The following is a 28,000-nucleotide window of genomic DNA, read 5'->3' as shown; positions in this document are numbered from 1 at the left end:
ACGCACGTGGGTGCACGCACACGCACACACACACACACACACACACACGGCTGTCCCCTGCCCCAGTATCCTTTCCCTATCAGTGTCTTGCCCCCTAGAGCCCCCACATGCCCTGCTATGCCCTGCTTTTGGAAGACAGCAGGCCTATCAAGGAAAACCAGCTAGCTGGACTCCTGCCATTGCTCAGGGCCTAGTAGGGCCTCCCTCCCAAATCCTTGTATCAGATGGCAGGGGCGGGGCGGGGGACACCACACGGCAGGCCCTGGGGGAGGGGAGCCTGAGCCCCTCCCAGGCCTCCTTGTGAGGATAGCGTGAGATGAGGGATGCAGGGATGCTCCGGGCTCGGTGGTACCCAGCAGGTTCTCTGGGGAAAGGGCAGCCCCGCCCTCCTCTTCCCAGCGTCATTATCTCGGCAGCTGCTGGAATCAGCCCATCCCCGCGCGCATCGCTGGCCTCCTCCACGCTGGTGCCCGGAGAGCCGGAGGAATGAGCTGGCACATGCGGACCTGGGCGCAGGTTGCCCAGTGAGCCGCTGTACGGAGGCGAGGGAGTCTGGGTGCGGAGCGCGTGTGCACGTGTGCGTGTGCAAGCACCCGCCCCGCCCACCCGCCCCTCTGATGTTCTGGCTCTGAGTCAGCCCTGCATCCCAGGGACTGAATCACTGGGGGCTGGGAGTGTTATTGTTTTAAAACAAACGGGTGATGACAGGAACTAACAGAGGGTTTTTAAAAATGAGATTCAAAGGGCTCTTGAACGCTGCTGGGGAATAGGAATGTGCCTTTGAAGTGCGAATGTGCCCATTTGTCAAATGGGGAGCAGAGCGGCTGCCTCAGCAGAGCGTGCTCCCAGCTCCCCGCAAATGGGTGCTTGCTGGCCTCTCTGCCCTCCGCTGCCACCAGAGGCGGGCGAAGGACCGGGGCCGGGGTGGGCGCTGCTCCCCCAGCCCACTCCCCAGAGAGGGCCTTCTGATGGGCTTTGTAAGGCGGTGAGCTCTGTGACTGTTATCAGGAGCCATGCAGAGGGTCAGGAGCAGGGATGGGGTGGGGTTCCAGGAAGACCCTCCCCAGTAGTCACAAGTTATCCACTCATGAGATTGAGACCAGGGGTGTGGGGTGGGGGCGCAATGCAGTCCAGCCAGTTGACCGGGCCCCAGACGTACATCACGGGTGCTGAGTCGTCAGACTGTGCTTGGGGCCTGGGTGAGGCCTTGACATGAATGTGAACCCGCCTGCAGACCACAGACGCCCAATTCTGGCCAAATCTGAGCGTTAGAGGACAGAAGGATCAAGCAGCCTGGTGGTGGAGGGGGCCCACCGGATGGACTCTGCCCTTGATGTTTTTGAGGGGCTCCCCCAGCCTCGGGGGCAGGACCCAGGATACCTGTCACCTGCCACTGTGTCAACCCACCCCCCTGTTTTCCTTGTGACATTTATATTCCCTTTGACTGAAGTGCAGCAGGTGCCTCCCCCTTCCTTCTGTCCTGGAGGGAGAAATCCAGAAGCACAGGGTATCCAGTGGATGGGGATCCAGAGGGGAGAGAGACAGAAAGTACCGGAAAGAGGGAAGGGGTGGCAGCAGAAGGAGTGAGCCTGGTGTGGTCTACGAGGAGGGAGGCGGGGAACTGGTTGGTAGGCGTGGAGGACTCGCTCTGAAGATCAAGCTCTGAAGTCGGACCGACCCAAGTTCAAGTCCTCCCCGGCCACGTGACCTTGAGCAAGTGACCTGGATGCAGCTGCTCTGTCTGCCCAGGGGCATTAGGGCACTACGTGAGCAACCACCCGGAGGCGAGCAGGTGCTAACTCGTGGCTCTGTGTGTCTGTTTCCCACAGATGACGTGGCCCCCTATTTCAAGACGGAGCCTGTGCGGACCCAGGTGCACCTGGAGGGGAACCGCCTGGTGCTCACGTGCATGGCGGAGGGCAGCTGGCCGCTGGAGTTCAAGTGGCTCCACAACAACAGAGAGCTGACCAAGTTCTCCCTGGAGTACAGGCAAGCCTCCCCTCCCCTCCTCTCCCCTCCCCTCTCCTCCCTCCTGGCTGCCAGGGGAACCAGGATGGGGGCCTGTCTGGCAGTTTGGGGGCAAGAGTTCCCATGCCAGCGCTCCTGGGAGGCTGGGGTGGTGGAAGTTGGGGGGCAAAGACAGCCCTGCCCGAGGAGTAAGAGGCCCCTGCCCTGCTGAGCCCAACAGAGGATGTCTAGGGGGCGGGCCAGGGGTGCTACCCAGACGGAGCGGACCGTGCAACAGGGAACAGAGCAGAGGCGATGGTCGGGGTAGGGGACTCCACCACCAGCCGCTGGGCTGTGGTCGTGCCCGTGACCAGAGCCCCTCCTCCCCAACCCCTGAGAACTCTGCTATCTCCTGGGGGCACTGGAGGGGCCTGGGTCCGACACACGGCTGGGGGGCATGTGGCAACGTGGGTTCAGTGAGGGAATATCTTGTATTTGGGGGCAGTGCAGGTGTGACATGGAGGTGGCCTGCCCAGGGCCTTGGGGCTTGTCCCCACTCCATGTTCATGCCCATGCCCGGAGCTCTGGACGGGCCCTTCCCTCCCCAGGACACCGCCAAGTGGGGAGAAAGGAGGAATGGCACAGGGTCTCAGTGAAGCGCGTTGTTGCTGCTGGAAGCCCGAGCTACCCCCCAAGCCCGCCGGGCCTCCAGCATTTTCCTCCTGGCAGTCCCTCCCTCCGGCTCCTATCTCCCATCTCATCTCTGCCTGTTTTTATTGGCTCCCAATGCTGTGGATGGTGATTAATCCCCAGGCCTGATGTGCATAATCGGGTGTGTTGGGGCTAAGATTGTCTTGCCCTGGGGATGTTGATACAGATCTGTGCCAGGGACCGGAAGGCAAATGAGAGGAGGCTGTTTAATTGCTTGAGGATCTGTCCTTTCTGGAGAACCATCCTTTTCTTAGCTGAGCGGGGAGGCCAGAGTTTGGGATGCCCCCCCATCCCCAGCCCCAGGTTCCTTGTGCCCCAACCCTGGACTGCATTGGCCGGTAGGTGTGACCACTTTGTCAGAGAAGGGAGAGGGAGGGTCCGGGACAGGAGGACCACCTTCCTCTCTAGATGGTGAGAGTCCAGGAAGCAGGAGGCCCTCCAGTGCTGGCCACTCTGGGGGTTGGGTCTCCAGGGAGCCCACGAGGGAGACTAGGGGTGCCCCCGTGAGCAGCCCCTATGGCGGTTTTCAGTTGGGGGCCCAGAGCTCTCCTAGCTCCTGCCTGGCGTCCCTGGGGCAGTTTTGACAGCCTCTGTGAAGAGCCCCGCATCCTTTGGATGGGGGACATGCCTGCATGGGAACGCCGGGAGCATGTGGATAGCACACCACAGGTGTAAGTGGTGTCGGGGCTTCCCAGCCTGCCCCTGACTTCTGCCTGCAGGGAGCCGGGCCAGGATCCGGGAGGAGGAGGAGGAGGAGGGTTGGTTCTTCATCATTCAGTCCTGCCAGCAACCCTATGAGTAGGTTCAGTTAGTTGTCCCATTTGACAGATGGGCAGACTGCAGCTCAGAGACATTAAACACTTCACCCAAGGTCAGATTGTTGAGCTGGGCTTCAAATACAAGTCGTCTGGCTCCAGGGCTGGAAATCCTTTACATCCAGCGTCTCATCAAGGAAAGACCACTTCCTTAATACGCATCCCAAGCAAACTCCGCTCACCGTGCTCTGCGGGTTCTAGAAAACAGAGCAGAGTGGGGAATGCAGACACCGTTGACCCTTGAACAACATGGGTTGAGCTGCACGGGTCCGCTGACATGGGGATGTTTTTGATAAATACAGAACGGCGCTGTAAATGTGTTTTCTCTTCCTTATGGCTTTCTTAATAACATTTTCTTTTCTCTAGCCTACTTTCTTGGAAGAATACAGTACGTAATGCATATAACATAGAAAATCCGTGAGAACTGACTGGTTATGGTCCCGGTCAGGCTTCTGGTCAACAGTAGGCTATTAGTAGTTAAGTTTGGGGAGTCCAAAGTCATACATGGATTTTCGACCACATGGGGGTCGGCACCTGGCTCTTTAGGTTACTCAAAGGTCAGTTGGGTGGTTGGGTGGCAGTTTCAGGGGGACACAAAGAAGCTTCCACTGGGGAAACTCCTCTCCCTACACTGCCTTCAGAGCTCTTTCGGGTTGCTCCTGATGGCACGCACCTTACCCCCGGCTGCTCCCATCTGAGGTGATACACCGACACCAAACAGGACCCTCCCATCCCGGGCCCCATGGCAGCCCCCTGCCCGTGCCCTCTGCACTGCCTTTGTTCAAACCATCCTGTCCCCTCTACTTGCAATATTGTGTCTTCTAGAACCTTCTTTCTCTCTCCTACAGGATCCCAGCTCCTTCAGAAAGCCTTTCCTCATAGTACACACGTGTATTCTCAATCAATATCTCTCTGTCTCTGTCTCACAACACTTACACACTCACGTCTGCCTCTCTCTGCCCTTTGTGATCGTCCACAATACATCCCATTATACCTTTTGTCTTCTCATCATTTATACACAATGCTACAAGTGAGCCACAGACTGAGGTCAGGGCTTCAGGAACCTTGGCATTTCCAGGGGTCTCAGGGCTCAGAACTAAGAACTTGGTTCTGCCGGGCGCTCTGTCTCCCCTGGGCTGCTCAGCGGCACCACCTCTGGGTGCGGACTTCATTCTCATGTGGTTAGTGACACTGAGAAGTTTGCGGTCACAGGCTTACAGCCCCATGATTTCAGGGCAGAAGGAGCGTCCCTGGAAGTTCCACATGGGAAGCCCTGGGGAAAGATTCTGATCCATCCAGCTTGGGTCATCCCACTTATTTTTGCTAAGTTATTTAAGAATTTGCAGACATCATGTCACTTCACCCCTAAGTAGAATTTCCCAAGAACAAGGCATTCTCCTACAGAACCACAACACAATGTTCACGCTGGGGAAATGTCCCATCGATGTACCTCTGTCTCATATGCAGCCCATATTCACATATCTCTGTCCCAGTGATGTTCTTTGTAGCTATTTTTACTATTGTTTGATACAAGATCTAATCAAGGACCACACAGTAAACTTAGTTGTCAGGACTCTTGGACTCCTTCAATCTAGAACCATCCCTCATTTTTCTCCCATCTTTCATGGCATTGACATTTCTGAGACCTCAGCCAGCTTTGCAGAATGTCCCCCAGTATAGATTTGTCCAGTTCCAGCCTCATGATTAGACTCATGTTAAACCTTTTGGGCAAGAGTATTACCCAGATGTGTATCCTTCTCAGTGCTTCATACATGAAGGCACTCAGTATCATCTTGCCCCATTATTGGTGATTTGGGTTTGATGAATTGGTCAAGGTGAGGTGCACCAGATTTCTCCATTGTCAAGGTATGGAGATATCCCCTTGCCTTTAGGGGACAACTGGAAACTGTGAATAGTCTCCTCCCCAGGAATCCCTCACCCGGTGGTTGAGTATCCATGGATGAGTCTAACCTGAATCTATTATTACCATTGTGGTGGTGATAAGCAGATTTTCTACTTCTATCATTTTTTTTACTTATATTTGTCATTCTTTTGTAAAAGAGATCTTCCCTTTCTCATCTTCTTTAAAATGATATAGCATCAGTATGAACTGATGGATAATTTTTCCTATTCAATGTGTCTTGATCTATCCCTGTCATTTTTCATTTTGATGCTCAGTAGTAACCCATAATTGGCTATGGAGCTTCTTCTAGCTGCATCCTGGGTCTTTTGGACATGTCCCCCCTGGATTTCTAGCATTCTCTTGCTTTTTGGCTCAATAAAATGTTCCAGATTCGCCTTTGAAATACATGCACACCAAAAATTGCATCCCAGAGGAGGGTGGCCAGCTTCTCATCCTGTGGTTCTCTGAGCACTGCTTTCTACTTCCTAGTCTCTTGCAAACCCCAGGCTCTGAGCTGGGTGATAATATCCAATTTCAGGCAAAAAGATGGCTGAATTTACTCAGCAAGTCAAGAGAAAATAAGTTTCGAAGTGCTGCCATAAATTTCACTGTTTCCTACCCCGTCTCCAAAGGAAGAAGTTTGCATTCACATCCAGTCTCCACTGGCCTTTATTCTCAGTGGGATCTGTAGCCAAATGGGCGTGACGCACGCACATGCACATGTGTGTGTGTGCGCACGCGCGTGTAACATCTACACAAAGGGAAACCTGTGCATCCTTCTGAGCATGAGTGTCTGGGATGAGTTTGTGGGGCCACATCCATCCCGGGGGGGCAGAGTGCAAATAGCATGGACTTCGGAGTTAGGGCCGCCTGAATATAATCACGCTCCTACCACTCCCTGGCTCTGTGACCTTGGGCAGAATTAGCCACCGTGCACTTGTTTTCTTTTCTTGGAATCAGGCACATGCCTACTTTAGAAGGTTACAGTAAGAATTAAATGAGATTCTATGGGACGAGGCCCGTCGCTGATGTCATGGAATAGATGGCACCTGCTAGGATTATACGGGGTGTTTGTCTTGACAGAATAACAGCACAGGTCTGGTAACAAACCTACCAGATCTCATGTGCAAGCGAGCACATCTCCGAGGTGTTCGCGGGGACCCTGTACACCCATTCCAATGCCACTTTTATGGTCCGGGACCCTTCTTAGAACTCTTTTTGTCTTATCAAGTGCTGTGAGAGCCCCTTGTTGGTGACCTATCTTACCTGTTTTGAAACCAGCCTTGAACTCCCAGTTTGAGAAATAAAGTGGCTGTAACAGTTGGGGGTACCACTTGGGTACAAAGCACTATCAGACTCTAAGGAAATGAGATCTCTTTTCCCATGTGGGTGGGACAATGCATGGGAAGACCCTCCCAAAGCTTTGGGCGCCGTCCCCCTGCCCACTTCTGTCAGTAGAACAGGTGCACGGCTTCTCACAGTGACTCTCGGAGTGTGTGTTAGGGGTGGGTGGGAGGGGTGGGAGGAAGCTGAACACAATACTCAGTTGGAGGCCTAAGGTCTAATGTGTTTGTTAACCTCTGTGCATGAGTGTGCGTATGGGGGTGGGTAAGTGGGGGTGTGTGATTCCTTCATGCTCTTGTATGCATGTGTAACCATTGGGAGTCCGTGTCTGTGCAAAACACATTGGCGTGTTAGCCTAACTTCCTGACCAGGTGGGATGCTAACTCATGAAAGGCCAGGGCCTCCTGTGTTGCCCCTGGAGCCTCTTCCATCAGATCATTCCCCTCTACTCCCTCCCCTCAGCCCCCCTCCTCTGCCCTCCCTCCTCTGCCCTCCCTCCTCCTCCCCTCCCCTCCCCCTGCCCCAGGCCATCTCCCCAGGCTGCATCCATTCTGCCTCCCTTTGCTTTCACTAAACCAGCCAGGGCTGCATGGCTGGGGACAACCCACCAGCTCAGGAGCAATGGGGGAGGAGGGAGGGGGGATGGCCCAGAACCGCCTGTCCTTGTGACCACATCCTGGCAAAGCCATCCACCAGATTCTGCTGTCCTGCCCTGCTTGTGCTGTCTCCCATAATTTTGCTCACCCTTAAAATCGAATCAGAAAAACAAAGCAGCTGGGTGGATCGCGCGCGCACACACACACAGATTCCCACGCATGGTTAACTTAACATACACTTTCTCACGGCGTTATTACCCTCCTTTTGCAAACGAGGAGCCTGGAGCTCAGAGGGGTTCTGGATCTTGCCTGCGGGGTCATGAAGAGAGCAAGAGGCAGATCCAGGAGGTCTGTTTCCCAGAGTGTGTTCTTGTCCCACCTGTAGAGATGCACACGGGGTCCAGATCGGGCTCCTCCTGCCACACTCTTGTCCCTGTACATCATTCTTCTGCCCTGAGAGGCAAGAAGCCAGGGGCCCCCTCAGACCCCCTGACACGCAAGCGAGAGGGAGTGAGACCAGCAGAGGCCGAGTCCCGCCCCTGAGGCCGCAGCTGGCCCCTGGCTGGCGTGGAGAAGAGCAGGTGTGTGGAGGGGAACCTCTGATGAGCCAGGCAGGGCGTCTGGCTGGCCCCAGGCTGGGTCCCCAGCCCCACTGCCAGGCTGATGTGCCTTGTGGGGGGAGCTATGGTGTTGGGGCTCCGCACGCGGGCTCAGCGGCAGAGACAGTAAAGCCCCGCAGTGGAGGCAGAGACCCAGGCATGCCACAGCCTTTGAAATTCTTCAGAGGAGAGGATGAAGTGAAACTCTCCGCACCAGCTGCTTTGTCTCTGGCTTGTCCTCTGGCCTCCCCTTAGAAGTGAGAGCAGGTGGCAGAGGCTGGGGACGCAGAGGCCAGCGGGCTTCCCAGAGGGCACTGGAGCACCTACCACGTGGGTGCCCGAAACGGAGCCAAGCTCTTACCAACAGCAGTTCTGGGAGATTGGTGCTATTATTATCTCTGCCTCATAGCTAGGAGTCACAGCTCAGAGAGATTCAGCAACATACCCAGGGTCACACAGCCAGACCTGGGGAGTCAGGTTTACCCAGGATCTTTTGGGCCCCAAGCCTGCATTCCGCCCCCCGCCGCTCCAAGCTGGCTGTGTGGCCTTGTTTGTCCTCTCCCAGGACAGTGGCACTGCTAGGACCCGCTTTCTGGGGATGGCCCCAGCCAGCCTTCTAAACCAGCGCAGGAGAGCCAGTCACGGCTAACACGGGGGCTTACATGGGCCCAGCCCTGTTTGAAGGGTTTCACATATGTTAACTCTTGAAAACGAGTGCTCCAAATGACCAGCCACCTTGTGCCGGGCCCCGTGCTGGCCCCTTTCCCTTTGGCTCTGTTCTCCATCCCTGAACATCAGCAGCTCCTGCAGGAGAGGCATCTTGGTAGTGAGGGACGTGAGGCTCCGTGGCTTAGTTCCCTGAAGTCGTGGAAGATCTTCTCTCTCCCAGCCTGATGGACGAACGTCAGGAGAGGCCTACCTTTGCTCAGTCATGAGGCGCAGATTTGGGACCTTCTACCCGCCGGGCACGGAGCTAGACCAGGAGGACAATAAGGAAGGGCAGGCCAGCCCTGCCCATCCCTCTGCCCTTTGCAAACCTTTGTTCTAGCCGAAGAGCAAGAGCCGTAAGGGCCTGGACTAGGGAGGGACGGCAGGTGTAAAGACCAAGAGAGGGTCCCAGAGAAGTTTGGGGCCACCTGTGGAAGATGTTGAACTTGAACCGAGAGGGGAAAGGGCATTGGTGTGGATGTGGTGTGAATGCTCCCCCGCCCCCAGCGCACTGACACTGGGCGCTGAGTGAGCCCAGAGAGCCCTTGCCCCCATGGAGCTCGAAGTCTGGAATGGAAGCAGAACGCAGTCATTCTGCGCACGTATTAAGGGACCCCAGTTTCAACGCGTGCTATCGAGGGAAACCACAGGTCGGACGTGTCACCGGGGACACTGAGACCTAGAGAATGGGTAGAGTTAGCAGGGGTGGAAGGGGGCTTGCAGACAGAGCCGTGTGCACAGATTCTGAGGCTGGAGGAGCTGAAAGATGACCAGCTCGGACAGGAGGTCAGGACCCTGGAGGAGCAGATGGGGTCAATTAGGTCGGGGCTTGCTGGCTCTCTTAGGGGGCTCTTATCTCAAGCCAACAGCGACGTGGGTCCCCTGACTCATTTGTCACAGGAAAGGGACATCATCAGATGTCTGCTTTCAAACCGTGTAGCCAGGCAGCTGGGTGGGGAGTGGGCTGGAGGAGAGCAGGTGGGAGCCGGGCTGGGCCGTCGAGGCAGGAGGTGGGTGGCCGGGCCATCTTGGAGACAGCGGGGATCAGAGGAATGGATGGGTCCGAGACCTATCTCAGAGGCTGAACTGACAGGCCTCGACGATGGGCTGAATGTGCAGGGGAGGGAGGGAGGCAGGTGGTGGGGGAAACGCTGGAAGGGACACTGTGGGAGGTCTCCGTGCTCCCTTTGGGTGTTCGGCGAGACTTCGGGCAGCCTCGTCCAGCAGGCGGGAAGGAATGAAGAAAAGCCCACGCTGAAGGTCACCGTGACAGCTGATGCCGTGGGAATGAGCGGGATGAGAGAGTGGACACAGCACAGGGGGAAGAGCCTCAGAACCCCAGGAGGCAGATAAACAAAAGCGGTGAAAACCTGCCCAGCAGCACGAAGCCAGGAGGCCACAATGGCGATTGGGGTGTCACAGAAGTGGGGGGCTTTAGAGAAGGACCAAGTGGCCAGCTGTGTCAGCTGCTGTGGGACACTTAACAACTGTCAGCTAGATTTAGGGACAGAGGTGACCTCAGGGAGAGAGAGGAGGGCTGGATGAGGGGCCTGTAGGGGGGACGATGTGGAGGCAGGGGTGAGTATGAGAACATTCTGGGCTGTATCCTGCAGGTGGTGGGTGGTCTCTGGAGGATTTGGGTCAAGGGAGCCTCAAGACCCTGTGTGTCCTGGTCCTGCCCTCTGTCCAGTCTCCTCTCTCACCAGCACCCTTGGCTCAAGGGCAGAAGGAGCCCTTTTCCGATGGTCTCTGCTGTTCAGTACACCCTGCTTTTACCTCTCCCTGACCTGTCCTGTCCATACGCACCTTTGCTGCCTGATCTCTCTAAACTCAGCGCCGGCGTCCCCCCAGTATGAATCCCAGTCCGGACCCTCAATGTGACCCCTGCCTCAGTTGCCCAATCTGTCAAATGGGAATAATGGCACCAGTCGCTACTTCCCAGAGGGTCGTGAGCGTCACGTGAGGTTAAGGGTACAGAAGGGTGTCTGGTCATCGGTGGCTGCGTGAGTGGAAACGGTGGCCCGGAAGCCAACCCGTAAACACCACCCACCCACGTCCACCCCGCAGGCCAGGCTGTCCCCACTCCTCCTGCCTGGCCAGGGTCTCATTCCGGTGCTCCTAGGAGGTCCAGGCTCCTCTTCCACGACAAAGCCAGACCCACCCACCCCTTGCCAGCCTCTTTGGAGATGGACTCTGATTTGGCCGTGAGTTTGGACATCTTGTCTGAAAATTGAAGGCTGCCGGTGAGAAAGCCGGAGTGTAGGAATTAGTTATGATGGGCATAAATTGAATTTTAATAGAGATGTACGTGGCACGGAGCCAGTGTACTCAGGCAGAGGGAAGGTAGTAATTAAAAGTTAACGAGTTTAGAAATGTCGTAATCCTTAGGGAGGGATGGGGGAGGTGGGCTGGGAGGAGGAAGAGGCCCCCAGCCAAGCGTGCTGTCCTTCCCCTGACCCAGAGGCCCTCCTCCGGCTCCTGACGAGCCCAGGAGGGGAGGAGGGCTGCGGGGAGCCCAGCAGGCCCCGCATCCGCACACACAGGGCAGGCTTCCAGCGACGGGCGAGGTAGCAGAGTTAGAAGGACCCCCAGACAGTGCTCATGTCGCCCACGAGGAGGACCACGAGAGCAGGGTTTCTCGGCCTGGGCACTGTTAGCATTTGGGGGCGGAGCATTTCTTGTTGTGGGGGCTGCCCCGTGCCCTGTACCATGTTTCCCAGCATCCCTGGCCTCCACCCACCACGTGCCAGTAGCTCCCTCCCCCCTCAAATGGGACAACCCAAAATGTCTGCAGAACTGCCCAATGTGCCTTGCGGGGCCACATCCGCCCCATTGAGAACCAGTGGTCAAGAGCGAGGCACCCGTGCCCCCCAGACCCTCCCAGCTGGAGCCAGGGCTGCCCCTGTGTGTGCAGGCATCCTGCCATGCTCGAGTCAGCGGCTGGCTTGACCTGAGCACAACTGGCCGGGCATCAGAGGACCCGAGGGCAGAATGGGCTGGCCACCCTCGTGGGGGGCTCTCCTAACCCCCTTCTTTGTCTTTTCCCGACAATCCAAGTAGCAACGAGCTGAGTCCCTTTGATGCTCCCAGGCATGGGGTGAATGGGCGGGTAGGACAAATCCATGGCACGGATGAGAAGACAGAGGCTCGGAGAGACCCAGAGCCTGGCCCAAGTTCACTCACCCAGCGGCAGGAGGGTCCGGCTCCCCCGTGTCACTAAGGCACCCTCATCGGCTCTGGCAATCCTGCTGGGAGAGAACACGGCCTCTCTGTTACGGGTAGCAGCCCCGACCCCGTCCCCACAGGTGCCCAGGAACACTGGGGTGCAGGCCTGCCCCCGCTTTAGGACAGGTTCTTCCTGGACCTGAGGGGGCCAGCCGTGACCTTGGGGTTTGCTGGTGAGTGACAGAAGCCGGGAGAGAGGCGACAGGGAGAGCCCTGGAAGGTCAGGGCAGGTGGTGGGTGGCGAGGGGCACTGCTGGCTCCCTGTGCCTCAGGCTGACGTTGCAATAATTATGTCAATTAAGATGAATAAGTTCAAAATGTAAGGGGAAAAAGGGAAACAAGAAGCAAAAGTCTCTGAAGCATTGGCTGTCTCGGTTTCCATAGCAACCCGGCTCTCACATTCTCATTACTGGGTCCTGGCTGGGGGAAGAAGTGGGCCCCCCACTCCCGCGGAGGCCAGAGATGAATGGTGGGTGTCACCCTGCCGGCCCCTGAGCTGAGGGCGCGGAGCCTAGGGGCACACGCTCAGGGCCTTGATGGACTCACACCAGGCCCTGCTGGTATGGCTGAGCCCTCGGTCCTACAGCTGGGACACCCTGTAGCCCGGAGGGGAAAGTGGCTTTGCTCCGAGACCAGACAGGGTGTGAGGGTCAGAACGGCCACTCAGACCCGGACCCCCTGCGCCCCCAGGCAGTCGTGCAGTGCTCTGGCATGATCGAAGGCAGAGACTCCTCAGTCCAGGTTGATTTGGTGACCTTTTCCCCATCAGGCAGGCTGAACCCCTCAGGAGGCGGGAGGGATGCGCTCTGTTGGGGGAGGCGGTGCTGGCCTCGCCTCTCTGTCCCCTTGGATGTCTGCTGAGTTCTCCTAGTGTCCCTGTGGGTTCACATGGGTTCCCAGCATCGCTCCGAGGTGTCATGACCCTGAGAGCCCTTGCAGGTGGGGCAAGGAGGACATGCCCATGCACCGTGGGCCCCCCTGAAGCTGGAGCAGGCAGGGAGGCTGTGGTGTTTCTTCTGCTGACACGCTCAGTAGACACAGCTCTGGGTGTCCATCCACGGCCCACACGTGGGCACCCTGCAGGACCGATCACACGGGCGCGGATGCTGTGTACCCACGCGGTTCACTCTCACAGGCGGCCCGAGGAATCCACAAAGCAGTCACTAGGCTTCCTGTTTTATAGATGCAGAAACTAATGCCCAAGGGATAAAGTGACACGTCCAGGGTTACACTGCAAGTTAGGGATGGGGCGAGGGATGTGCACCGGCTGCCAGCTTCACTGCCAGAACATTCTAGAACACATAGATGTGCACACACAAGCCACGCTCTCTCTTCTCCCCCTTCCCCTCCTCCCATTTTGTGGTGACTGACAGACTCTTTGGAGCCAGTCCCAGCAGCCCTGGGATGGGGGGCCGAGGTACCCAGACTCCCCAGAGTGCAAAATAGAACACGCGGGCAAAGCGCTCGCTGCCACTTTAATGAAAGGCTCCCAAAGAAAGCTCTTCTCTGATGAACGGAGCCTATTTCTTTCTACCACTAGGAAACTTAACATGCAAATGAGGAAGGGCTTGATCATTCAGCACCTGAAATTGACAGACTTAAATCTGGCCCTAATCCCTGGGAACCAACGCACACAGAGGGGCGCAAGGTGGGCATGCGTGGCCCGAGGTCCTTGGGAAGGCAGGGAGAGGTGGTCTCCATCAGAGGCACATAGGTTTTTTATCTGGGATAGTCCAATATATGGAAATGAGATGTTCCTTCTTTCTTCCCACACAGCTGGCCTGGAGACCCCAGCATGGCCTAAGAACTCCCCCTCCCCAGATCTTCCTGTGGGCCTCCCCTTCTCTGGCTTTCAGCCAGGACACAGAAACTAATTAGACCTTGACTCACTTAGCACTCAGGCAGGCAAATGGTCTAGACAGATGCCTGGGGAGTTGGTAATGACCCCTGCTTCCTGGGGGCTGCCTTAGTGCCCGACTCCCTTCCCCCCACCCATACCCCTCAGAGCCCCTGCATGGGATATCGCTACGCGGGAGGGTTCAAGTGGTCTCTGCCCTGTGTCTTTGTCCTCCCAAGAGGAGTCTCTGCCGTGGCCCGCTTTTCTGCTCTCTGACTAATGGGGTGCCAAAGTGTTTGTGACTTTGAATTTCCCACCCTTGCCAAGGAAGAGACGTGCTCCCAGCCAGCTGTGCAAGTCGGCCACACAGAGCCTCTTGGGAGTGGGAGGAGGGGTGGGGGTTGGGAGCAGGGTTCTCAGCTCCAGCTGGCAACCTCTGGGGGCTCAGTGTCAGCAGGGAGCAGGTGGGGGCTCATGGAGGGCTTAGGGAAGGGAGAGGCCATGCTTCCTGCAGAATGGAGTATAGTAACCAAGAAACACAATCTCACCGGAGATGGGGCACAGACCCTAGAGGTCCACCTGCAGCATGTCCAGAAACTCCAACCATTGCACCCGCGCCTTTACTTTTGACCCCTAAGGAACATACAGAGATGGGGGGTCCCCCGCACACAGGAGCATGCTCAGCCTGACCTCGGCCACAGCCTCTGGTCAGATACTTATTGCTGCCCAGAAGAACATTCCAGAACTTCATGACTAAACAACCACGATTTCTCATTTTTCTGCTGGGCACACATGAAGGTACATTCTGCTGGCCATCTGCTGGGCTGGACTGGACAGCTGCGGTGCTGGTCTTTCTTCCTGTGGTTTACCATCCTTCATGGCCTAGTAGTCTCGGGGCCTGGTGGTCTGAGAGGGGAATGCAGAAGCTACAAGGCTTTTAAGGCCTGGGCTTCAGAATGTTCCACCAGATTCTATTGGTGAAAGCAAGTCACAGGGTCAACCGTGATTTAGCAGGAGGAATAGACCCCACACTTGACTGGAGCTGTTGCAAAATATTAGAGCCCTGCTCTTCAGGCTCCTAGCCTCAGATCTGGCTGGTGCCTGGCCATGCACACGGATTGCCTTTTCCAGATGGCAGCTCACAGGCGGGTCCTCAGGGCCTCATTAACGCCGTTCTGGCCCGGTTCCCCCACCACGTTTCCCTGAAGTCACTTCTGAGGGTGACTTTAGAAAACCCAAAGAGAATGGGCAGAGGTGGCAGTGAGTCATGCTGGACAGAGGCCAGGAAGTCAGGGCCGCTGGGATTGCGTTCGGAGCCAGCTGCCTGGGGCCTGAGCAGGTGTTTAGAAGGCTGGGGAGGGGAGGCGACTCTGGGCCCCTGGGGCTCAGGGCAACTACCATCACAGCTCCTAACACAAGCTGCCATGGTTTGAGGGTAGTGCTCCCTCCTCACAGGATGGATGACTAAGTGAAATATAGTAACATTAATAATCCCAGTGGCGGCTCATTCTCAGCGAGTGCTTTCCACACACCTCACACTGGCCCTGTCTTAAGCCCATCACAGGTGCCCCGTCACAACATCCTCACCACCTCACCCTCACCTTCAGGGAGGGACTAGAGCCTGGTGGTTAAGAGCACAAAATCTAGAGGCAGCCCCCTGGGGCTCTGCCACCTACTGGCTGTGTGAGCTCGGACAAGTTACTTAACCTCTCTGTGCCTTGGTTTCCTCAGCTTCTTCATCCACCAAATTTGGATAAAATTAATTCTGACCTCACAGAGTAGTTAATGAGGAATAAATACTTTTGCATAATATAAGGTGCTTAAGATAGTACTTGGCTTAGGTTATTATTTATTATTATTATATTTCTATTTTATAGATGAGGATATGGAGGCACAGAGAGATCAGACAACTTGCCCGAGGTCACACAACACACTGACAGTCAGAAACCCTCCTTCTCCAGCGCCCACCGCCCCTTAGAGCATTTGCCCCCACAGCCCCTGGCACAGCACTGGATGCTGCTGGTCGCTGGGGGCATGTTTCTGACCTCAGTGGAAGGGCAGCCAGGACTCTCGCGAGGGGAGATACACCGCAGAGCCAGGAGCACCCTGCCTGGGTGCCTGAGCCTTGGAACTCTGGGAGGAGAAGCGCCCTGACATCTGAAGCCTGGCCCCAGGTAGAGCGGAAGAACATTGAGCCAGGTCTCCCCAAGGACCGAGGAACAGAGTGGGCATCTCATCACATGCCCCTCTCAGGATGGCCGGGGATGCCTCTTCCCAGCGTCCCTCCACCTGACCTGCCCGGGCCAGCTGGGGGGGCCCCCAGGGGAGACTGGAGTGCATCCTGCAGCCTCATCAACATTCATTAATGCCACAAATATCTGGCCTGGGAAAATCAGGAGCCTGCTGAAGGCCAGAGAGCAGGACTCGGCTGGGCAGAGCCTGGCAGGGTTCACACCATCACCTGCCCTCTGTGCCCATCCAGGGCTCCCCCCCCCAAGTGAATGCTGCCCACGCCCCCCACCCCTTTAGTGTGAATTAGCCATTATCCTTAGTGGTGGTTGAAGGGGCTGTAACAGAGTCCTTCCTGTTCAGAGATGAGCAAGTCCCTCCTCCCTTCTGTTCTCTGGGACTCGGAGATGCCCAGGGGCCAATGTTTAGCTGGGGGGGGGGGGGGGCAGCACGTTGTCTAGGAGGGGATAGCATGCCCAGGGGCCAATGTTTAGCTGGGGGGGGGGGGGCAGCACGTTGTCTAGGCGGGGATAGCCATAGGAATGGAATGGACTGGAGGCAGAGCTGGGGAGCAGTGCGTTTCTAGGCAGGGGACGGCAGTGGCAATAGCATCTCCTAAACACAAGGCAGCCCAGCACCGTGGACACGTGGCCTTGCTATTCCAACTGTTGCTGCTGATCCTCAGCGCCTAACCCAGTGCCTGACGCCTCGTGGGCCCGCCAGTCCGGGCCTAATGATTAATAATAATAGTACACGCGGGGCGCCTGGGTGGCTCAGTCGTTAAGCGTCTGCCTTCGGCTCAGGTCATGATCCCAGTGTCCTGGGATCGAGCCCCACATCGGGCTCTCTGCTCCGCAGGAAGCCTGCTTCTCCCTCTCCCATTCCCCCTGCTTGTGTTCCCTCTCTCGCTGTGTCTCTCTCTGTCAAATAAATAAATAAATTCTTTAAAAAAAAAAAAAAAAAAAAAAAATAATAATAGTACACGCAAGGACACATTTCTTGAGTGCTTCCCAAGTGTCAGACGCCGTGCTAAGCGCTTTGCAGTCAGCTCTGCTAGAATGTGAAAACCACCACGCTATGCAAAATCACGCAATAAAAACCACAGGGCTAATGGGGGAAATGGGGTGAGGGAACAGCATTCAAAAACTTCATTAGGGGCACATAAAAAAAAAGAGAGCAACCCACTAAAGACAGTCACACAGGCTTCCGCATGTTCGGTGGGTGAGAAATGCGTAAATACTACAATAAATCTGGCACTCCGCCTGGGAAAGGGCCCGCGGTCCGCTTGGGGAAGTGGGAGGCAGAGGGCTACAGCTCCCGAGTTATTGCGAGCTGGGGGAGGGAGCGGTGTCTGAGATGGAAAGGAGAGTTGTAAGACCAGACCCGGGGGAGCTGAGGATGCTTGGGGGACCCGTGGGGTGCATGGCTCTGCATGCGAGTCAGCTGCATGCGGTTTTGTGCATTTACCTGGGGTTTCTTGTGGACGAATCACGCACAGGCAAATGCAGAACTCAGGCTGTGCTCACATTGTTCTCCGATGTGTCCCTGCAGAGTGGAGGGAGAAGGCTCCCCCCCCCCACCGGCCCTCCCTCCAGCCCTCCCTCCAGCGGGTCTAATTAGGAGGCCGCTTCTCTGCCAGGGGCCCAGAGAGGCCATAAAGGCAACCTCTCCCCCGTGCACCTGGGAGGCTGGGGAGGCTGGGAGAGAGCAAAGCAGGTCGGTTAGATTGCTCCGCCAGGCCTTCCACGATTTGGCCACAAAGCACAAACAGCTTGGCTCCTGGAGGCCGGATTTCCATGCAGCCTGTTACTAGGTGTAAGAAAAAAAAAAAAAAGCCCCTGAGGAATCTCAGCTGGGTGTGGACAGCCCAGGACAAAGAGCTGCTTTGCTGCCCCAGAGGCAGAGGAAGCAGGGCACCCTGGGGAAAATTCCTTAGCATCACTGTGAGCAGAAGACAGGCCCCACTTCTTGCCTCTCTGTTCTTCCTTTCTCTTTCCTTTCTAAAAAATAAATAAATAAATAACCACACTGCCGCCCCCCGACCCCCTCAAACCTCAGGATTCCTTCTGTCCCAGTCATGTTTTGAAAATCCACCCTGAAACATCTGCAGGTTTGAACTCCTTGAGCCCAGACAGGTCTTGCGTCTCTCTACTCCCAGAATAAAACCTGGTGTCCTGTCCCGTTCTGCGCTTTGCAAAATGCCCCCAGATCTTGTGACTACTGGCTCTTGGGTGATTCTGTCTGCGGGGCTCCTGGGTCAGGACAGGTTCCAGCAGCTCCCGGGAGGCATTTCTCTCTGGGGTGTGCCCGCTGACCACAAGGGCACCAGGTCAGGGGCAGGCGTGGGGCGGGACGGGTGTGGGTTCAAATGGACCTGACATTTAATGTCGCTTTGCTGCCCTCTGGCTGGGTGACCTAAGGCAACTTGCTCAATCATTCTGAGCCCAGGGCCCTGGCTATAAAAGGGGGAGGAATCCCTTCCCTCCTTCCCTCTGCAGTGAGCGTGGAGGTGAACCAGATAATGTACTTTAGGTGTTTGCTCGGAACCGGATGCTCTTATCGTTGTTCAAGAGAGTGGGGGCAGTCCCCGCTTCCTTTCCCCACAGTGACGGTCCCACCTGTGCCTGCTGAGTGGCCACGTTGGGCCTCCCTCTCCCCCCGCCACCTGTCTTCTTGCTCCGAGTCTGGGGGGACCACCCTGCTGATGGCAGCCCTTAATGAAGTCCTTTCCCTTGTTCATTGAGAGCAGTTAATTGGCCCAGAAGGTCACAGGGCGGACAGACACCCTCCCCAGCCAACTCTAGCCTGGGCTGTCATGGTGTCAGCAGCCTCCAGTCGATAATGCCACCATCCCTCTCATTGACCACAGGCCCCAGGATCAATCCGGGCGTTGCGGCTTCTCCCAGTGGGAGCAGGGATGCTCAGAGCCACACACAAGGCTCCCGGGGTAGCATGGAGGCTGGGACAGGGAGGGGAGGCCCTGCAGAGGGTCCTGAGCTGCCCAACGAACCATCCATCAGAAGGTGGTTGTCCAAGCTCAGGAGGCTGTGTCTTGTCTGAGTAGCTGCCTCAGGCAGTTCTGCATCCAGCCCAGCTCAGCCCTCTGGCTGCCTGCTTCTTAGGGGTCTGCAGAGAATGGACGGCTCCAGCGTCATCCCCCACCCTCCGCCCCCCTCCCACATTGTCCGAGAGACCTTCCTGGCCCCAGCTCCATCCCCAGCCTGGAGGGGATCTGGCTGCATGAGTTTCCCACCATCGCTGTAACAAATAACCACGCTTAGTGACTTAAAGCACACGCATTCTCCCACAGTTCCAGTGGTCAGAAGTCCTAAAATCCAGGTGGCAACAGGGCAGCCTTCCTGCTGGAGGTAGGAGGGGAGAAAAACCCTTACCTCCTCCCCTTTCCCAGCTTCTAGAGGCCGCCTGCATCCCTTGGCTCTTGCCCCGCATCCCTCCAGCCTTTTCTTTTCTCCTCACATCACCCTTTTCTGCAGGATGCTTGGGATCACTTGGGCCCCGCCGAGTCATCCAGCATCATGCCCGCATCTCGGGTCCGTAGCTAAATCACAGCTGCGGAGTCCCTGCTGCGTCTGTGTGAGTTTTTTAGAGCTGCCGTCACAAAATGCCACAAACTGGGGGGGGGGGGGGGGGGGGTGCTTAAAGCAATAGACCTGGATTCTCTCAGTTCTGGAGGCCAGAGGTTGGAAATCAAGGTGTCCACAGGGCCCCTCTCTCTGAAGGCTCCCAAGCCCCTGTGCCCAGGCTCCATCGTATGGCTCTCCGCTAGCTTCTGGTGTGGTTGGCCCTCCTTGGCCTGTGGCCCCGTCGCTCCAGTCTCTGCCTCCAGGGACCCATGGCCTTCTCCCTGTGTGTCTGTGTCTGCCTCTCTTCTTACAACGTCACCAGGCATCTTGGATTAGGACCCACCCTACTGACCTCATCTTAACTCATTACATCTGCTAAGACCCTGTTTCCAAATAAGGGCACATTTACACGTTTTGGGGTTAGGATGTTACCATATCTTTTTGGAGGACCCAATTCAACCATCATTTCCTATAAGGTGACACCCTCACAGGCTTTGGGAATTCGGATGTGGACATCTCCGGGAGGCATTCTGTGGCCTTCTACACTGGCCATCTCATCCACTCATCCAGAGAATGTTCATTAAGCATGTGTTTCAGGCACGGTGCATGGGGACATGGGACCATGTACTAGACATGAGCTCAGGGAGACCCCTATGGGTACATAGGACATTACATTCACTTGTGACAAATGCACCAGCTCTGGCAGGAGAGAATTCTGGGACAACGCAGGGGGTATTCAGGAAGGCTTCCTGGAGAGGACATCCTGTTACCAAAACCCCAGTTCCCAGTTTGGCTGCCCGTCGCTCAAAAAGCCACTACTCAAGAGACGAGTTTTGATGGGAAAGGAATATGAGCTTTATTCAGGAGGCCAGCCACCTGGGGAGAAGGTAGCCTCTTGTCCAAAGGCCAGCTCCGAGGTTTCTGCCTGGCCCAGAGATGTTTAATGGGGTTTAATCAGTTAAGGGAGTAGAGTGCTCTGTGACGTTTCTTGATTACATGCAGACTTGATGATGCCATGTACAGAGTTGTGTCGGTGCTCGGGGGTTGTGGAAGAAGTTCTAGTTCCTTGATACGTGGGGAGGGGAGGGGTGTGTGTGCAAGCGAGCTTGGTGATGTGCACAAATGGCCTGTTATTTTCTGCAAAGGAGGGCAAGGTCTCCAGATGCGCCAGGGGAAGTCAGTAAAGTCATGGTGTGACCTTAAAAAAGAAAAACATTTTGCTCAAAGATCGCTGGACTAATCAGAGAGCCCGGGCGGCTTCAACAGACTTGCTGGCCTCTGTGGCCTAGGAAAGTTCTGGTCCTTCATTCTCCAAGGCCAGTGGTCTGCAAATCTCGAAATGAGCAAATGAGGTCTGTGACAGATCAAGGGCTTTAGGTCAGCAGGCAAGGAGTATGTTAACCAGCCCAAGGGTGCTTACAGTCCTAGCGAAAGCGGAGAGGGACCCTGTGGGCTGAGGGGCCACCCATGGAGAGGTGAGGGGCAGCTTGTTTTCATCAGAAAGCACCAGAAGTCGGGTAGAGCTGGACAGTGGGGCCAGCGGGGATCTTCCCACTTCCTGGAGGCAGGGGTCTTCCCAAGCCCTCCTGCCCAGCCCGGTCCCTGCAGGCCGCAGGTGCCGCAGACCCCTGCAGATGTGAGCGAGTCCCGGCTGCTCCCGCATCTCTGTCCTTTGCCTGCACCCAGAGGGGGGCCCGGCGCTCCCGAGGTTCCACCCACCCCTGTGTGGCCACAGGGGAAGCGCTGCGGCAGGAGAAGGGATGAGAGCATAGGCCTGACACCTGTGGCCCAGCGTCCATCTCCCCCAATATTCTGTACTCAGAATCAGGGGTCCTCCTTCTGTCTCTTGTGGCACCCTCCACCCTGCAGCCCTCCAGGTGGGTGGGGGGGGGCACCCACTGTACCCAAGTCCTCCACTATCCAAATGTCCGCGGTCTGTGAGGGGTGAGCCCATGACCATCTCACGTCTTCCGAGGTCCCTGGGGACAACGATGCTCACCTGGCCTGGGCCTCAGTGCCACCTGTTCTACTTCTGCTCCAGAGGACCCTCAGGCTTCACTCAAACCTCCCACCTGCCCCCCAGGCTGCCACCTCCCTTCCAAGGGTGACCCCTCCCCGAGTCGGAGCACAGCGGCTCCCTTCCTTCCCCGAAGCACCATTAGCACAAGCCAGTTGGGTGCTTAACACTCTTCGCGAAGGTGTGGGAGGGGAATTACAGCACAGGACAGAAACTGCTGAAAATAGACGAACAGCCATCAAGGTTCCTGAATCGCCCTGCCGGCCCTCACCACGGGGGGGATCTTCCTGACATCATCCTCCCGGGACCAGCCTCCCGGGACCAGCCGCCCTCGAGACCTGTCTGCTTCCTTTGTGGGGGCAGCTTGTGCTTCTGTGTGTCTGTCTGTCTGTCTTGCCCTGTCCCTCTCTCACTGCCTCTCCCTGGGTCTCTATCTCTCTCTGGTTCTCTGGTTCTCTCTGTCTGCCCCTGTGTGTGTGTGTCTCTGTGTCTCTCCCCATCCCACCATCTCTCTGTCTCTCTCTGTCTCTCTCTCTCTCTCCCGCCCCCTACCCACCCATGAATTCAGGATCCCTCAGGCTGCTACCCGAGGGAAAATGCCACCAGTGATTGCATCACACGGAACAGTTCAGCTATGTTCCCGATGCCTCTCCTACCGGATCCCCTTCCATAACCAAAAGTCCCACCAAAGAGTTTCCCTGGGCAGTCACGCCCCGGGCCCCTGCATCCCCACGGATACTGGAATGGCCAGCACTGGGCACCAGCTTTCTCTGCAGCTTGCCGCAGACCAAATCCTTAGGTCCTGCCCAGAAGCCCCTCCTGTCCCTCCATCAACAGTCTCTCTGTGTATAAGGGGAAATAATATAGATAGTCAGCACTTCCTGCTTCCAAGCCAGCCCCAGAAAGGAGAGACCCCAAACAATTGGGTACACGTCCCCGTGAGGTCCATCCTCTCTGCGTACCAGGTGGCCCCTCTGTGCGAGGTACTCATTCGCTGTGTGACCTAGGGCAGGTTACTTAATTACTCTGGGCCCAGTTTTCTCATCTGTAAACTGAGCTTCCGTTAGCATGAGCCTCCTCCAGGATCGCGAGCATTAGCTGAGTTGATATATGTTAGATACATGACGCTTTTTATCCTAGTGCTAATTACCTTAATTATATAATGGTACATTACTATTATCTATTTTCTGGTACATGTACTTTCCTCTTTAAATCACACTGGACGGAGTCTTGCTTTCTTTCCTGAGGAATCTTTGCAAACGCAAACCCAGGAGGTGGGGCGCCTGTCCAGCCTGCCGCCACCCCGGTGACCAGTGCTCCGAGCGCCCCCTGTCTCCCTGCTGCAGGAAGAAGGGGTGCGGGGCGTGTGTCCGCAGGTCTGGGAGGACACCCACACACACACCAGGACTCGCTGTGTCTCCCATTGCCCAAAAGCCTGTGGGAAGAGGGGAGGAAGCCTGGTCCCCGGAGCTCAGCCACCTGCCGCTGTCCCCACAGCCTGTCAGCCTCAGACGTCTGTGGTGACACCTGCAGGCAGCAGGCCCAGAGCCCCTTGTGACCCCCCCCAGTGGATGTAGAGGCTCAGCTGCTCCCCCACCCCACTCTCTCTGAGCACAGCTCACTTGAGGAAAAGCAGCCTAGCGGGTGAGTCACGGAGAGCCCACACCTTAGTGAGGGAGCCCAGGGAAGGAGCACAGCTGGGGGGATCTGTTGGCCCCAAACCTCAGTTCCCTCCCTGTCCAGCTTCCCTCCTCCCCACACACAGTGCCTCTGGAGAGAAAAGCCCTAGCGCCAAGGGGTCAGTCCCCGGGGGCTCCCTTGCCCCTGGAAGATGTGGTTTGGTGGGAGAGAATGTGTGTGTCTGTGACCAGACATCCGTGTGCCCTGAGCGCATCTGAATATGGCAGCCCACAGTGCCCGGGGCCTCAGTGTGAGCGGAAGAGTGCCTGTACCCGAGCAGGGTGGATTGGGGTGCCCTGGGTGACCTCAGATGGGAGTGGCTGGACACGGGGTCACCCCGGGATTGTTACCCGTGTGCATGAGTGTGTTTGCATGAGTGTGGGTGGGTGTACCCTGTTGTGTGCCCACATGCATGCGTGAGCACGTGAGTGTATGTCCATGTGGGAGTGTGTGCACATGTGTATGCGTGAGTATGTGCCCGGGCTGTGAGTGTGGTGTGAACATGTGCGTATACACTGTGCACCTTGTGTGAGTGCGCGCGGGTGTGCATGACCATGTGCACAGTGCGTGCGTGAGTGCGCGCAGGTATGCATGACCATGTGCACAGTGCGTGCGTGAGTGCTCATGTGCTAGGTGTGTGTGCACTCGTGTGTTTGGAGTAGCATGAGTGCACTTGTGGGTACACAACTGTGTGCGTGTATGCATGAATGTGCATGCACGTGGGTGTAAGTGTGCACATGGGTGCAAACACATGAATGTGCATGGGTGGGCGTGCAATGGCACGTGCGTGTACACACGTGTGCACGTGCACACACACCCCCTTCCTCTGTGTGAGCATCAGCACGTGCATCTCCAGGCGTCTGATTTATTAACGAGGACAATACAAGGAGAGCGTGCCTATTATTTCTGGTGTCCGCATCAGCTCCTGACAGCTTCGTGGAATTGAAATATCTTATTTAATGCAAGTAAGAATCATTTTAAATATCAACTGTGACACTCAAGGACTCGAACCAAAAAGGGCACTGTGTGTTTCCTCGTGTGCCAGAGAAGATGCCACATTTGTTAGGTCCTCATTTGCTCCCTGCCCAGCTCGTGTCTCTGAAAGTCCATTTATCTGTCCTGGCTCCTCCCCGCCTCACCGTGCGCCCTGCACCCTGAGCTCATCTCTCCATCTCGAGGAGTGGACTGAGCCGGCGGCTCCTGCCGGCCAAATCAGGACACTCTGAGGGGGCAGGGAGAACCGTGTGGATCCTTAGTGCATCTTCCTTTCTTTCCACCCTGGCCAAGCCCTGCCCCAAGGCTCTCCCCCCACAACCCCCCACCCCTGCCTGCTCCATTTGACAGCCTGACGGGGACAAAGCAAGCCTTCCTCACGACTGGCCACGCAGCCACTGTTAGGAAGCCTGAGGAAGTTAGTTACATGCACACACGTGCAGTTATGGAAAGATCTCCTTGTCACATGCACAAAGCAAGGAGCAGAACAGCCGACAGGAGGCCCCAAGTCTCCTGCTGAAAAGGGGAGGGATCATGAACTTGCATTTGCTTGTGTTTGCATTGAGAAGTTCTGAAAAGCTACTCAGGAAACTAGTCGCCGTGGTTGTGTGTGCGTGTGGAGCTGGGAGTGACCGGGCAGCTGGGGCACAGGGATGGGAGAGACGTTTCCTGTGTGCCTTTTCTTTTAGTCTTTGCATCCTGTGAATATGTTTCCTAGAAGAAATCAATAAATAAGTGATCCTTCGAGGGGGCCTTGAGGTGGGTGATTCCAGGTGTCCCCCAGTCCCTTGAGCCATGACCTGTGACTCTTTGTCATTGGAGGGAGAATAAAGTTTCAGGTCAGCCAGGAAGAGGCGCCCCTTACCCACCGTCGCTGCTTCTCATCCCCAGAGAAGCCAGGCTCAGGCTCTGCACCCAGAGGACACAAATTGAGGTGACCAGGAGGTTGGGAGGTCAGGCGGGTGGCGGGAAGTTCATTGGGGTCAGGAAGCTGAGAGGAGCAGCCTTTGGAAGGGGCTCTGTCATTTTCACTGTCCTCAGTGTCCCCGAGGAGGCAGAAGAGGAGGACACCTCCTGTACTGGCCGCTGAGGGACTGAGGTGAAGCCCCTCTACCAGTAAAGAGGATTGGGTAACCAAGGGGGCATGGCAGGTCCTTCGCTGGTGGCTGGGGACAGTTGGGGTTCACACATCCATGGGGAAGCTGAAGAATTTGCCAGGCAAGGGACTCTGATGCTTGGTGTGGAGCCCCTCATGGATCCCCCCTCCGGTGGGGGGTTTCTGCCACACCCCGCTTGTCCTCCTCTCTGAATCTCCCCACCTCACCCCATACCTTCCACTCCCCGCCAGTGACTCATACACCTGCTCCCTCATTTGTCAGGCATTTGTGTGGCACCTGCTATATGCCTGGCAGTTATGTCTGGGGCCTCTTATAATGAGCCCATCAAAGACATCCATCATTGTCCCCATTTTACAGATGGCAAAACTGAGGCTTGCAAGGTTCCATAACATGCCCAGCCCACATTCCTAAGAAAGAGTAGAGGGGAAAGTTAAGCCTAGATTTCTGAGTCAGAAGCTCCAGTACTTTCTTCAATGGCATGCTCCCGCCTTGGGCAGATCAGGTGTGGGCCCTGCTGTACAGGGCATTCCGTCCATCCCGCTGCCCCTGGAGGGGACCCAGACAGGGCTGGGCTCATCCACTTCCCTGCCAGGCCAGCAGCCGCAGGTGGGTGAGGCAGACGGAGCTGTGGGCTGAGTGTGTCCAGAGGGCCCAGAAGGGAGCCTTTCAGGGATAATGAGCACTGCTACTATCATTATCAAGGTTGCGTACAGCCCGCTAGATTTGCAAGCTGAGATGCTGGCCAGCTGCCTCGTCCACCCGCCTTGGAGGCAGGGAGACTCCAGCAATTGGGGTGGAGTGAAGCGGGCTTCCCTGGTAGGAAAGGCAGTGGGCGGAACTGTTACTTTAAATAATGTTGCCATCCAGCCAGAAATAGGTCTCCCAGGCGGGGAGGAGAGGGAGGCTGGAGGATGGAGAGGAGGCTGCACCCCACTCTGCCAGGCCAGGGGGCGCCTGGCCTCAACTACAGGGGGACCAAAGGGAGGCCCAAGGCCAGCGGTCCTCTTCTGGCCTTGGGGGAGGGGCCAGCCTGCAGCCAGTTGACCTTCCCTGGGGCCCCGGGGGTTCCAGGCTGAAGCAAACAGACATAGAGCCTTCTGCAGAAATCTACTTTTATTAAAGTTTAAATTTCACCACGCATCACTGACATCAGCAAACAAATCCGCATCCAGTGAGTCCCTGGTGTCTGTTTTATAATGTATACTTAAATTATATGCTTAAAGTGCATTTTTACATTTTATTTTTAAAATAAAAGCAATATATGCATATGATAAAAGAAATTCTGGGGCATAGAAAGACATAAAATGTAGACGTTTCCCTCCCTCCCCACCCAGCACTTCTCCCGAAAGGGAGATAACAGGTATCCATCGAGTATCCCCATCTGGAAGAGGTTTTATGTATGTATATCACGTATATGCAAATATATACATTTTAGGTACTTGTATCATATGCGAATATACACATTTTACATACGTGTGATCTGATCTGTGTATGCAAATATATATAAATGTGTATACTATTTCATTTACCCACATGGTATCATACCATTTACTCTTTTTTTACTGGTTTTTTTTTGGTCCACAAACTGAAGTTATTTTTATTGGGTCGATTTGCATGGTCCTAAACATCAAATGAAGGGTTTGGTAGCCTGTGTGGGTACACAGCAGCTTACTGAGAACCATAACCGTCCGTTATCACTCTGGTCCCTGACGCCCAGCCGCGATACTGCTTGGCTTCTTCCTTCCTCGTGTTGTTATTTCCATAAGGATCTCCCCTTCTCCAGCTTCGACTTCCTTCCCATGCTTTGTGTGTCTCGGAGACCATTCTGTCTCAAACAGACAGGTGCTCCTCGTTCATCCTGTGGCTGCAGCATCTGGAACTGACCCAGTTGCATTCTTGACGGACGTCTAGGTTGTTTCCAGTTGCATGTTTGTCTCTGCCATTCGAAGCAATGCCACCTTGAGCATCCTTACACCTGCTGTTTTGTTTTTTTTTTTTGGTTTTTGTTTTTTGGGGTTTTTTTGCCACATTATTGCAGGCAGTGTATCTAAGAGGCTAGCTCGCAGGCGTGCAGCCTCTGGGTCAAAAGGCTTACCTATTATCATTTTGATAGATTTTGCCCCAGAGGCTGGACCACTCTGCACTTCTACCAGCTGATCTGAGGGCCCGCCTCCCCGCCCCCACTCTGGCCAGCGCTGCATGTGATCAAACATGAAAGTCTTTGGCATCTGATATGTGAACATTGTCTTGTTTTGATTGGCCTTTCATTGTGATGGAGGTTGAGCATCTTTTTGTTAGTTTTGGGGGCCATTTCTGTTCATATTCCTCTCCCTGCAGCTTTTTAATAATTTTCTGATTCCATTTTCAAAGATAGAGAGCCGTTCTAGCCAGTCTTACCTTCCATCTCTCCTCTCAGGTCACCCCATCGTTTTCGAGGCCCAAACCGTTTCCCCAAAGCTATCTCCTCTCCCTGCAGCCGAGGCAAGCGAGAGTGGTAATGGGCTTGAGGATGGGGTGGGAGGAGAACGGGAAATTGGCCAGAGCCTGGGCACCTGCTATCTCCCCTCCATCACACCGTGCGCAGTAGCAAGGGACAGATAAGAACTGCAGCCGGTGGCAGAGATAAGAGGCTTGGACAGCCAGAAGGTTCTGAATCATGCTGCAGAGCCAGGGCATCTGTGAGTCCCAGGACGG

At 55.8% G+C, this 28,000-nt stretch overlaps 1 protein-coding gene across 1 annotated transcript in view; it reads left to right on the top strand.

Annotated features, from left to right (window-relative positions):
• Positions 1 to 28,000, top strand: part of SDK2 (sidekick cell adhesion molecule 2) — a 254,088-nt gene that overhangs the window by 116,723 nt on the left and 109,365 nt on the right. The window contains exon 2 of the mRNA XM_036079046.2: positions 1,830 to 1,989. Coding sequence (XP_035934939.1) covers positions 1,830 to 1,989 — 160 coding nt within the window. The remainder of the gene's footprint in view (positions 1 to 1,829; positions 1,990 to 28,000) is intronic.

The sequence above is a fragment of the Halichoerus grypus genome, chromosome 2 (assembly GCF_964656455.1).
Source record: "Halichoerus grypus chromosome 2, mHalGry1.hap1.1, whole genome shotgun sequence".
In the NCBI taxonomy this organism is placed as follows: domain Eukaryota; kingdom Metazoa; phylum Chordata; class Mammalia; order Carnivora; family Phocidae; genus Halichoerus; species Halichoerus grypus.
This window is presented reverse-complemented; position numbering and strand designations above follow the sequence as displayed.